The following is a 13,342-nucleotide window of genomic DNA, read 5'->3' as shown; positions in this document are numbered from 1 at the left end:
GGAAGGGAACAAGTCATGCTCAAGCCTTTCCACTGATTGTTTGCAAATAATGACTTGATGCTCTGACTTTTTGCAAAGGTGAGCAGAGAGATGTTTGTCTGTTAAGCAGAATTTTGGACTCATAACTTTAAACTTACATGTTGTGATTATTCTTCCTTTCGATGATCAACTTATTTTATCTTATGCTAGTGGGAGTCTATTCAAGTTGACCCTGAGTGCTTCTGACACAAACCTGGCAGTCTTTGATAATGGCCTTGCCATCTGAAATGACAAGGCGTTCTAGGCTTGCTGTGTACATTCTTTGTCCATATCTCTGGTCAGTCTTTTGTTCAAGGAGTAGCAGTTCTTTCTGGTGAAAAGTGGTATCAAAGGCTGAAATTGGAGGCTTAGGTAAAGTGGCTCTTGAACAAACACATTGAAGGACATAATTCTGGAAAAGAGTGCTGTAATTACCAAAGACGTACTCAGGCTCCAGATCCCATTAGGTGCTCATTAGGGGTCTTCTGGTGTCCATATTTACTCCTGAATCCTCCTCTGCACGCTCTCATATTTCTTAAAAGGAGACAGAGAGAATAACTATGGGAATGCCAAGACCTGCAATAATGAACACTGCTGGACAGAAAATCTGTTCTTCTGAGCAGATTTTGTATTAAATGACATCAGAAAGGAAATGTGGAGCCTAGTATAATGAACAATTTAAATGCTTGAGGTAGATCATGGAATTTAATTGGAAAACAAGGAGTGATGCTAAAATGACTTGGCAGCATTCCCAGGCCAGCAGCCAGCTGTCCCCTGCCCCTTTTTCTTGAAGTATATGTAGGCAGCCGTGGTGGGAACCACTCCACAGTGGAACAGTTTGGATGCTTGCGTGTTGGTCTGTGGGCCCTTGCGTGGCGGAGGGAGCCATGCCCTCCAAGTTACATAGACCAGGAGAGCACCTCTGAGTCCAAAATTTCCCTGATTGGCTTTGGCTAAGGTTCTTAATGGGTTTTAGCTTCAGTTTCTCTATCCACAGCACTGAGACCTGCTCCTGCAAGTCCTGGTGTTTTAGTCAGATTTTTCATGGCTATGACTAAAAGACCTGAACAGAACAATTATAGAGGATTTGGGGGCTCAGGGTTTCAGAGGTCTTGGTCCATAGGCTGGCTCCATTCTGGCTCAAGGTGAGGCTGAATATCATGGTGGAAGAGTAGGGTGAAGGGAAGCAGCTCACATGATGTTTAGAAAGCACAGAGAGAGACTCCACTTCCATTTCCAGATATAAAATATATACTCCAAATGCATGCCTCCAGGGACCCACGTCCTCCAGCCATACTCTACCTGCCTTTAGTAACCATTCAGATGATCCCTCTCAGGGGATTAATTCACTGACTGGTTAAGTCTCTTATAACCCAATCATTTCTCCTCTAAACCTTCTTGCATTGTCTCACACGTGAGCTTTTGGGAGACACTTCACATCCAAACCGTATCACATGGATGGTCCACCAGGGTCTCAAGTCTGCCCTTAGTGTGCCTCATCCTGAGTGGGAAGAACTAGTCCTTTTCCAAGGGGTGCAGTGTGGGGAAGCCAGGGCTGCTGAGTCCCACCCCACACAGGGTGATGGAGTAGAGGTGGGGCCAAGTGTCAGGAGCCACGTGGGAATAACGATGGAGTGGCAAGAGATTGGGGCAAATGGAGGAGGTTCCAGGGAACTTCGGTAAGCAGCATTTTTGTGTGGGCAGGGGCGAGAGCTTGTAGCAGTGTGGCCTGAAGACTCCAGTGGCCCCTTCTAGGACAGTCTGAGACCAGGTTAGACAAAACCCAGGGCAGTGTCAAGGAGTGTCCTTCCTACTTGCTCACTAATTTGTTGTTTGTTTATTTGTTAGGGCCCTTCCGGACCACCAGGAGACAAAGGACCCCCGGTACAGTATGCTTTCAATGAAGGGCTGGGTTTCTACGAGAGGAATTCTGCTTTAATCGAAACAATTTTAAATGATAGGCACCAAAAACTAAAGTAGTTCCAGAAAATTCCTAACATTAAGTGGTGCAGACTCTCCAAAATACGAGCACTGGCCTGTGGGATGGGATGGGATGGACGTGGATTGAGTGGGAAGGGGCTGGGTTGTCTAATCCATCCTGCCTGTTTCCAGTTGGGCAAATGAGGCTGGCTTTGCTCCTTGGCACCTCTTCATCACAGAAGGATGGCCACGGTTTAATTAATTTCTTCAAATTGCCAAAGGAACGGATTTTGAATTCTGGCTTCTGGCTTCACTCCCCTCCAGTCACAGGTCCACGAACAAATGAGGGGGTGTCTCTGAGTCTGCAGCATGGGTGAGGCAGACCCCTGAGCTAGGTGCAGAAATGATGGGCTTATTTTACGCTAAAGCAACTGAGAGCCCCCAGGAAGCACCTGACCTCATAAGCAGCAACCATTGACCCTGTGGTTTTTCACACCTGGGATGATAGTGCACCTTTGGTCATGTACACACATTTTAAATGTTGTTCATTCATATGATTTCTGTGATTAAGAAGGATAGGGATTTTTATTCCTATTTTTTATAGATGAAGACATTGAGGTTCAGGTTTATTAATTGATAGGCATGCCATTCTAGAGCAAGCTGATGTAAAGCAGAGGTAAGGAATACGGGGTTCTAGGAGGGCTGAGTGTAAGGGGAGGCCTATGGAGGCCCTGGAAGAGGAGGGTTAGCTCCTGAGCAGCAGGTAGTGTCTTGCTGGTAGGAAGAACTGATTTCCATTTGCTGATATATTTAAGGAAAAGTATTATGGGAAATGAGATCCATAATAAAAGATATCTGTACAGTTTTCAGATGCTGTTCAGACATTTTAAATGGAATGGGATGGCCTTTCTTGTTAGAAGTGGGGAATGTCATGTGGACAGAGCATTATGCTAGGCACAAAGACACTTGTTCAGCTAATTAAGATCCCCAGGGCTGGTTATTCACAGGATACACAGGAGAGAGCTGGGATTCACACTCAGGCCTGGGTCACCCAAGGAGCTGTCCTTTCCACTTAGAAAAGGAGCGTACAAAGGGGGCCTGGGTCTTCAGGCTCAGAGTGTAGGTTTTCCTGAGAATCCTGTGTGTGGAACACTTCCATCTCCACATGAGCTGAGCAGGGTGCTTTTGGCACATGCATTTGAGATGCCAACAGGCTATTTGTGTGATGAGAGTGGACTATTGCCAAGCAACGTGGGGCCTTATTTGCTTACACTTTGGGATGTTTTCTCTTCTTTTCATCAGGGATTGCGAGGCTTACCTGGATTTCCCGGCCCCCAGGGACCAGCTGGCCAGGATGTAAGTAAAGAGAAATGCCATGGGCTTAGTCAAGGCTTTTAGAGGCCCCTGGATGTCCATCTTCCACCCTTTCCCGGCCTCTTTTAACCATGTGGCCAGCTTGGTAGCTCAGTCAGGATTTCTAGAAATCCCAAGGTCTTTATTTATAGTCCTTTGCTCTTATGTTTGTGGCTTATAGTTTTGTGTGTCCAGTTTTCTTTCTCATGTTTGTTCTTCCAGGTCTCCCACAGAACTGTCTCCAATTTCTTGGCCAATTTCTTACCGAGTTGGCCAGACAGTTCTGCTTGGATTGGGTACTACCTTCTTTGGACTTCTTCCTGACCCTCCCCTGGAATGGCCCTTTCCCTTCGAGGGGACCTCACAGGTGTGTCTGTACACCTGAGGATGTGTCACTTCCTACTTTGTGACAGTAGCATCCTCTTACATGTGTTATCTGTCTTTTGCTCAGATAGATCTGGGCTTCAAGGGTATGCTTGTCTGTAGATCCCTGATAACAGTGTGCCAGGCACAGAAGGTACTTGATCCATACTGGTTGACCTTGCGAGTGAATGACAACCCTGAGTTCTTAGGGGAGAGAGGCCCAGCATGAATAAGCAATAGCATTCACTGCTCAAGTGTGCTCAGGTATGCACCCTTTCCGCTCTGTCCTTTGAGTTACAATCGGGAGCAATAAAGTCCTCTTCTCTTCCTTGGATTCTATTTCAAAAAATAAGGTTACTCTCTGATTCCTGACTCTAAATATTAAAATATAGCTGCCCCCCCCAACATTGTGTTTTTTTTTAGCTGACAGTAGAAGGACTTTCTTTTCCAAAGCCAATCAGTCCCTCCCCCTGTGTTTGCAAAAGGATTTTCTGTGTGTGTGTCAGTGTGGAAGGGGACTCATGCACATGTGCTTGTGCATGCGTTCTCTGTGTGTGCGAGTTTGTTTTAATTTCTTGTTTACAGTGAGGTTACAGGAAGGTAGCTGTCTGTCGTAAGTGTTGGACACTGTCACTACTCTCTTGGGAAGCTCTGAATATTCAAACTGAACTTGAAAAGCATGAATTTTTATCGGTGCTCATCTTCAGAGTTGGGTGATCATTTTTTCCTACCATCTTATCATGGCAGAGACTGAGGCTGGCAGAGGGGGTGGGTAGAATAGGTCAGGATTATGTGCTCATCACCGTTTACGGTTTCTCTCCTTTTTCCCATAGGGTGCACCAGGGAATCCAGGAGAAAGAGGGCCTCCTGGAAAACCAGTATGTCACCTGAGCATTCCGGATGAGTGTTGACTGTCAGAGCTCCAGTGAGAAATAAAGTGCAGCCCAGAAGCCTCAAGAGACTTAACAAGGGGGCTTTTCCACAACTGTGGGCCAAGGGAACTGATAGGGGATGCTGTGACACCCAGAGATAAGTCACACTGGGGAGTGTCGCCAGTTGTGCTTATTTTCAGAGCCAAAGTGAGAGCTAAGAAGAGGGGATATGAGCTGTAGCGGTGGGTTCAGAGTTGGTGCCAGAGAGCTTGGCCCGAGGGAGGGGGGGCACGTCTCTCTCGCCCTCCTGTAGTTTCTCGGTGGTGCCTCCCATCAGGCCATCCTGAGCACAGGCCAGCAGGTCAGCAAGCCCTGGGATGCATTTCTAGGGGTCTAGCCTCCCAGGGCATGGAATAGGCCAGCACATAATACAAAGAGGGCCTGTGGTGAGGAGATTGACAAGACCATCATCTATTGCTCATTGCTAACTTGCCTGTTTCCTACTCCTCGGCTGGGTTGCCATTTGGCACTTTTCAGAGTGGCAGAAATATTCTTCCTTGCCTCACACGACAACAGTGGGAGCTATGGAAGCTCAAGCAGGTGTGGACTGCCTGAGGGCTGAGTCCTTGGCAGTCTGGCTGCAGAGCAGCCCAGAGTCCCACAGGTGTCCCTGGGCCCAGCACCCTCATCTTCTGGGGTGACTTCTGAGTGAGTTACCAGTGCCAGAGAACCCCAGAGTTTTAGCCAGATAGCCAGGCAGGAGGCCTTGCTTCCTGGAGGGAAGGAAACACAGGATGAGCAGTCGGGGGGCGGGTGGAAGGCAACTGTGCAGACGTGAGAGCTCTGGGAGGGGTTCCTGAGGAAGGAAGAGAGGGTGGCCACTGGGACTGGGAATCGCAGGCCTCAGGAGTGAGCACACAGTCTGGTGTCAGAGCCAAGATGGATCCAAGAGGCTCCTAGTCTCTTCTGCAAGCCTGGCTGCTATAGGTTTCAGACAGGCGCCTGAGTTGGTGGGCACAGCAGAGACTAGCACAGGGACCAGCTGGTTCTGAGGGTCCTGAAACTGAAGCCTTCTGAAGGGATGAGCATAAGGTGTTGTTTGAGGCTGGGGACAGCTTCACCTCTCCTCTGTGGAGTCAGTTTTATGCCAGGTAAGCCTCATGGAAGCGAGTACCGTGTGCAGGGGGAGGTCCTGAGGAAGTGGATGAAGAGCAAGAGTCAGACCAGAGACCAGCAAGAGTTTAAGTGGTGTCTGCCACACGTAGACCTCGACGCCTCTATGCCAAGAGAATTAAGTTGACAGAGTCAGGCTGACAATGTGGAAAATCATGAAGGTCTCTCAGTTGATCACCACAGAGCAGAGAGCTACTGAGAGAGGGATGGAGAGGGAGAGGCCGGCCCACAGAGTCAGGTATAGAAATGCAGAGAGATGGAGAGACATGGGGAAAGATAGACAGAAATCAGGACAGAAAGAGGGAGGGAGGGAGGGAGGGAGGGAGGGAGGGAGGGAGGGAGAGAGAGAGAGAGAGAGAGAGAGAGAGAGAGAGAGAGAGGCAGAGAAAGAAAAAGAGCAAGCACAGAAAGGCTTAGATGCAGAAAGAGAAAGAGGTCTTCTTTGGACCACCTTTAAATTCATGGAACCTGCTGCCTCCAAATGGCCCCAAGGGTGGAGAGTGACACTCAGAGTTCTGGCCTCACTGATGAGAGCTGCCAATGTGTCAGGGTCCCCAAGACCACCCTCAGTTTCAGAGATTTTCTGGAACTGACAGAACTTAGGCAATGGTTATGCCCGTGCATATATACCCATGCCTCATTAGGGTGTGAGGATGCGGATTAGAATCGGAAGAGAAAAAAGTGTATAGGAGAGTTTGCAGGAGAGACTAGACAGGGGCTTCCTGCGATGCTCTCTGAGTGCCGACTGTGCCTAAGCCTACCAGCTGCCGTGTGTGACATCTGCACAAGGTGCTGCACCAGAGCTCACCTTGGCCTTAGTGCCCAGTGTTTTTACTGGGAGTTGGTCGTGGAGACGTGGGGTGCTCACATGACTGACCCTAATTACTCAGCCTCCAGCCTCTCCAGAGGTCAGACTGATGCTGTGTGGCCAAGGTCCCTACCATCAACCACCTTGTTAGCATTGACTGCCTGCCTTGGCCAAGGCCCTGGGTAAACAAAGATGCTCTAACCAGGTAGCGCAGCCTGAAGGCTTAGAGGTGATACCCAGGGACCAGCCAGGAGCCAGATCTTTCTTTGGAATGTCCAGGGTTCACACACCCAGGCGTCTGTGTTAACTCTTCATAACACAGTTGCCCATCCTCAGTGGGTGGAGAAAGTGACTCACGGATCTTCCATGGCAGCACCCACCTGGGGAGAAGCATAGAATCCTGTGCCAGGAGTCCTCATGCCCGTGGTTATTGTTCTGCAAGCAGAGGCTGCGGTGGGGTTCTGGCCCCAGGGGTGGGTTAAGGAGGGACTGTAAGGTGAAACCTGTCAGGATGAGGAGAAGCAGGACATGATGGGGAAGAGCCCACTAGGGGAGCGTGTTCAGGTCATGTCTGGCCTTGGCCTGATCCCATGTGGAGTCTAGAGCATGGACAGGGCCTCAGAGCTGCCCTGCCTTCAGTAAGGCCTGCCCTTGGCCTCCCCAGGCCGGTCACTGGCTGTGTGACCTCCCTCACGTTTCCAGCCAGCACTCCCAGCACCAGGGGGATGGCGCACCAGGAGTAAGGAGGGTCCAGGTGGGCACAGACGGGTCTTCTAGAGCCAGACACTTCTTGCCACGTCTTGTCTCAAGCCATGGGGCCTAGTAACAATCCACACTGACTCCTGGGAGGCAGAGAGGACAGGCTATGGACCATTTCGTGTCCACCATCCTAAGGTTAGTGGTCCTTCACAGCCCCGTTCCCACGTACCTTCTGGAGGCCTCTCTTGTGAGTTTTGGAGAAGTTAGTCAAAGAAAGACCTTAGTGAAGCCACGTCGACCACACTGTACACTGGAAACTCACCCATTTCTGATGACGTGTGCCTTTTTCACTCCTCCTGAGACGAATGTCTAGCCACATTGTCTAATAGGGCTCATTCTCATCATATAAAACTCTCAAATGTAGTATAAAAATACCCCAGATAATACAATGCTGGTAACCTAAAGATGTCCCAGTGTGAACAACTTGAACCCCTCCTATTGTGACCTTCCCAGGTGAACATGTAAGGCTTCAAAATAAAACTTTCCCTTTTGAATTAAAGTTCTAATCTATTACATGGCCAAGCTTGGCCTTGCTCCAGAGGGCCTGTCTCCAGTGACTAAAGGGCATTGACCTTGTGTTTGATGACTGCATGCTCAGTGGGTGCTCATAGCAGTGCTATTAATTCCTTCAGGCACCTCCAAGTCAGAGTGACCCCAGTCCCCTTCTTGCAGCAGCCCAGAGAGTTGGTGGCTTTACTGAGCACATCAGCATAGAGAACACCATGAGCATGTTTCCAGCCACCCCACTCATCATCTCACGCACACCGAGGTCACCACCATCAGATGAGTTGTGGGTCCCAGGATGGGAAGGAAAACCCAGGGTATCAGGAAAGGGGGAATAGCCAGAAATTGGCTCCAGGTGCCCCCGAGCTGCCAGGAGACTTCCAATTCATACACCTGGAGTCCAGCATATTCAGAAGGAATCATACACCTGGAGTCCAGCATATTCAGAAGGAATCACACACCATGAGTTAAGCTGTGTGTCCCACTTCCCATGTTGCAGGGGACAGTAGGCAGCCTTGCCTCTTCTGGGCAGGTTCTCCAATCCTTTCCCAGAATTTGAAGTTCTCAAAGTAGCATGCCCATCTCCAATTCTTACCTAAGAGACTCTTCTTCCCTCCAACATCTGCTTTTCCTTTCCGCTTTCCTCCCTAGCCTTGCATGCTCTACACCAAAATGTGAAAGGAACCTTCACACTGTCTCCCGCTCAAGGCTGGCACAGTCATAAAAGGCCACAATCCAACTCTCAGGGCTTGAATGTGGATTCAGTAATCTGCAGCTTCCTACGCATCGTCAGAAGCTTTGTAATGACCCTTGAGTTCTGAAGTCTCCTTTCCAGAATTAAATATTTCCAGCCTGAAATAGTAAAGAAAGTTTAAATTGCTGTTCACCTGTGAGGGCTGAAGACTTTGGTTTAAATTCACACTAGCTGTTAGTTACTGAGAGCAGCTGCTGTTGCCTGTCTGGGAAATCCATAACACAAGAGTGCAGACGGTACCTGTACGACCAATCAGATTTTGATGTGGGTGAAGAGGAAGGAACACTGGGAGAGGAGAAAGGGCCAGCGGAAGGAGACTGGGGACCCAAAAGGCTGTCATTTAGACATGGTCAGGGGCAGCAGTCCCAGCTGGCTACCTTGGAAGGGTCATCTTTGGGTGGCCTTGGGCTGGGGACATTAAATGGGCCATTGTCTCCTATGCATGCACAGATGTGTTATGAGTTAACATCTTGAAAGCCATTCACTTTCTGGAGATGCATGAAATGTACTGTGTGTACGCACATATGTATGTATGTATGTATGTATTTTTTTTTTTTTCATTTTGACAGGGCCTTTCTTCACTACTGTCTCCAGGGGACATAAATCTCTTGGTTAAGGTAAAAGCATAATAAATGTGCATGAATGTTGAAAATGGTGATGGGGGGGTTTTAGTATCTCAGTAATTTTCTCTGAACACATAAATGATAGCATTAACAATAATAGCAGAGCATGTGTTGAGATTTCACTGTGTGCCCTCTGACGTGCTAACATCTATATTATCCAATATGGAAGCCACCACATGCATCTATTTAAGTTTAAACATATTAAATACAATTAACACTCAGGTGCTTGGTCACACTAACCCCTTTCCAAGCACCTACTGTCCATCGTGGCTGGAGGCTACATCATAGGGAAATACAGATATGGAGCAGAAGGTTCTCGACGGGACTAGCTAAGTGCTTGGTATACACCTCTTATTTCACATACTCTGTGACACAGGAGCTACTCAAGTTCTCTGTCATGTAAGAGACTTGAGATACCATGAGGGTCTGTTAATAAATAGACCTCTGGGGTAAAGGTTGGGTTTAAAGCCTACACGGGGCTGCCTTGTGCTCTGATCGGGGTCTGCTGCAGAGGCACACAGCTTGTTCATGGTCCTGCTGATGCAAGGGCCAGAAACACAGGTTCAGGGTAGGAAACAGCTGCCAGTCTTTTAGCTGTGATGGGTCCAGACTTGGTGTAGTCTCACCTGGTTTCTAGAACCACAATTGTTTTCCCTGTGAGATGCAAAGGCTCTGAGAAATTGAGCATAACTCAGCCAAAGTTAAGTATAATCCCAGCTGCAAAGAGCAGGACATGGCTAGAGTCCTCCATGAAGCATCCCAGGGTGCCCGGTGCCTGGCCAAGGCTTCAGGTGTCAACAGTGAGGAGCTGGAGATGTGTAAGTGGGCAGAGAGGAGAAGGGGAGATTCATGTTGCAGAAGGAGCAGCTGCTGGGGTGGTGTGCAGGAACCTTGGCTGTCTCTCCAAGCCCTCGTCTAACTCTGGGGAGGGGTGATCCTGGATTTGGGGAGGTGTGGCACTGGATTTCTTACAAGTGATCCTTACCTCATTCCTTATATTCTAAGAAACACTGGAGGGAAACAAAAGAAAGCAAGAACCTCTTCATAAGTTTAGGACATTCAGTCTCCCTACACACTGAGATATCTTCATGGAAAATTATATACTTCATTAAAAAATGAGTGGTAGCACAATAATTATTGATTTTTATTGACAAGAGAGAGTTTTTTCCCCACTGTCAAAGACTTGACAAGAAATCAGTATCTATCGATTAAATCCCTTGCTTATTACAGGATTGTGTTAACCTAAATCATTTCTCATAATTCAGTCACGCTGCATCTGCCCCTTCTCCCCTGCAGCGATATCAACCATATTATTTATGCCAATAATGACAGGAGTGAATGCTGAGGATTAAGCACAACACCTCAGGGCTAGACATCGAGACAGATACGTTGTCAGTAGACACTCCCCAAGTGCTACGGGCTGCAGCTGTGTTCATCCAGGCTGCTGAAACCTCAGAAGGGACGTGGGCACCTGCAGTCAGGGTGATCCCGGAGACTCCCAGCTCCCCAGTGCTCTGAGCCTGGAAACCTGTAGCAGTAGCCTGGTGGGTGGGTGTGGCCAGGCCTGCAGAGCTCTTCTGCTTCCTCTGCTTGCAGCCCAGCTGCTGCAGATGTAATACTGAGGGTCAAAGCCTGCGGTCTAGTCCAGGTGACCAGTGGCAGGTCCTCCCCTGCTGAGAAGACAACTTTTAGTACAGAATATGTACCTCTCCCGAGAGTTTTATCACATCACATATCTCATTCTGCTAGTTGGAAATCTGGCTGGGTAGAATATTTATCATCTAAGAGTCCCTGTTAAATGGACTTCCATGGTTGGATCTGTGCCCAGGGAGACCAACTTCAGGATGTCTCCTTTAGACATCCCTGGCATAAACATCATTCTATTCAGAACTCACAAACAGCTCTATGGTGTGTTCTGTTACTGACTGCATTTTACAGATGAGGAGGCTGAGGCCCAGGTGGGTATGTTGCTAGCACAGGCCACAGAGCTGTAGAAGGAGAGCCAAGACTCCCACCCAGCACAACCAGCTCCACATCCTTTGCAATAACCTGTCTGCTACGGGATTTCATCTCTGCACGAACCAGGACTTCCTGATAGCTATCTGTTGAAATACAGGCAGCTCCCAAGTTCCTGCCTGTTGTCTAGAGATTTTGAGATGTGAACTCCACAACCCTTTGGTAGGGATATTGTAGTAATGATTCAGATGCCCAGGAAGAGTTGGATGAGATGCCCTGGAGATGATCTCTGCTCCTAGAAGTGAAGCTTATTTTTTCCACATAACAGCCCCATTCTCTAGGTGGTAGGCAGTTACTGAGTACTTATTTACTTGTTAGTCTGTACTGCACTGACCACAATGCTGACCATCATGACACAGCTGGATTTGCTTAAAATGTCTCAGACAAAAGGAAGGAATAGAGATTAGAAGATACCCAACATCTATAGACTAGATACAATGAACTCTGAACCATGCTGGGCACTTTGCACACATTTTCTAATTTAAATTTTCAGAGTTTCCTAAAGTAGGAGAATGGTGCTCATTTACAGATGGGGAAATGTTCTCACAGATTGAGGGACCGCCCTGAGTTAACTTGTAAGCCGAGGTGTTTGGAGCTAGTATTGATGACCCAGGGTGTTTAATCTGTGAATGGGGCAAGATGGCATTTCTCAGGAGTAAAATAACTGAAACCAGAAGGGCACACGCAGCAGCTAAACTTCACTGTGTTCTAGGCATGGTGTCAGATATTTTCCTTTCGTTGTCTCACTTGTCATGGGACTTTGTGGTCCCCATATCACATATATAAGGAGACTGAGGCTCAGAGAGAAGCCAGGATGCCAGATAGAGGTTTCCGAGAGGTCTGGACAAGCCCACCTGGTTGGAAACGGGACTCTCAGGGAATTCAGAGAAAGTGTGAAATGCTCTCCGAAGAGGGCATGTGTGTTCAGGAGTGATGGGGGGTGGGGTCCCAGGAGCCAGAGAGAGCATCACTAGGACTGTGGGTGGCACCCAGTCTCACCCTGTGCTCATTGAACAGACTGGGACAGTAGGCCAATTACAGGTTCCTCACCAGTATACAGGGGCTGCTGGTAGGTCTGATCTTCAGGGGACTATTTCACATAGTGTACAGCTAAGGCAGACCCAGTCTGCCTTAAATTACAACAAAGAAAGAAGATTTTGTATTGCTCATATATAACTTCCTGATACTATTTATGCTGTAAAGAAATATTCTCCATCTCCACCACACACTCCAAGTCCAACCTAACCTCAGTGGCCAAAATTCTTACTGTCACCAGGCTAGTTTTTTTTCCTTTTGTCTATCCAACCACCCATCCATTTACCCATTCATTATCCACCCACCCACCCATCTATCCATCCATCTACCCACCCACCCATCCATCCATCTGCCCATTCACCGACCCATCCATCCATCCATCCACCCATCTACCCACCCACCTGCCAGTTGTCACAGGGTTTCATAGCTGTTATCTCATTTTCAAGTTCTATAGGAGAACATCTAGGAATAGGTGAGTTCCTCCCTGCTCTGCTACTTTTCTAAAAATCAAGAGCAACCCCAGTCTTTTTCATCTTATTTACCTTGCTTCACATCCCCAGTAATTAGCATTCCTCACTTTCCAAAAAAAATCCAATCAGCCTCTCAGAGCACCCACTGAAGGAAGATGGCACAAGACTCCAAAAGTTCAGGTAGTTCATTGGTCAATCCATTGGTGGTGGCTGGGTTGCCTGATTCATTCATTCATTGAACTCATGTACAGTGGAACACTATTTGTTATGATCTGGACAAAGAAAGAGAAGATGACTCTTCTCTGTGCTCTAAGCACTCACATTTTCTATTTTGCTTGGTGGGGAAAGGACGAAGTTCTAAACAGAACACTTGGACATTGAGGCAAGTGCTTCAACTCTGTGACCTTCTGATGATGAGCTGCCCCTGTCCTGAGGCCACCAGGAGGGCTTCTTGGAGTAGGAGCCATCTAAAGAATCTTCAAAGACTAAATGGAAGTGAAACAAGTAGAAGGAGGGTGGGCTGGAATTGCTTCTGTGCTTGAAAACCTTGAGGAATGCCATTAGTGGAGACGGCCCTCACTGAGTGTGAACACTCGTACTTCCATATGCCTTTGCAGGTCCCGCCTGTGGTGCGTTCAGCAGGCCTTAGTGCATCCACTTTGCGTTGGTTGACC

The 13,342-nt window shown here is 48.1% G+C and overlaps 1 protein-coding gene across 3 annotated transcripts in view; it reads left to right on the top strand.

The window, feature by feature from the left end:
- Positions 1 to 13,342, top strand: part of COL22A1 (collagen type XXII alpha 1 chain) — a 238,332-nt gene that overhangs the window by 173,573 nt on the left and 51,417 nt on the right. For all 3 annotated transcript variants that reach the window (XM_081266210.1, XM_081266209.1, XM_081266208.1), the window contains 4 exons: positions 1,867 to 1,902; positions 3,241 to 3,294; positions 4,488 to 4,532; positions 9,094 to 9,141. In XM_081266210.1, coding sequence (XP_081122336.1) covers positions 1,867 to 1,902; positions 3,241 to 3,294; positions 4,488 to 4,532; positions 9,094 to 9,141 — 183 coding nt within the window. The remainder of the gene's footprint in view (positions 1 to 1,866; positions 1,903 to 3,240; positions 3,295 to 4,487; positions 4,533 to 9,093; positions 9,142 to 13,342) is intronic.

The sequence above is a fragment of the Spermophilus citellus genome (assembly GCF_964194105.1).
Source record: "Spermophilus citellus genome assembly, chromosome: 14".
Lineage (NCBI taxonomy): Eukaryota > Metazoa > Chordata > Mammalia > Rodentia > Sciuridae > Spermophilus > Spermophilus citellus.
The sequence above is the reverse complement of the archived record's forward strand: the minus strand, read 5'-3'. Positions and strand labels throughout refer to the sequence as shown.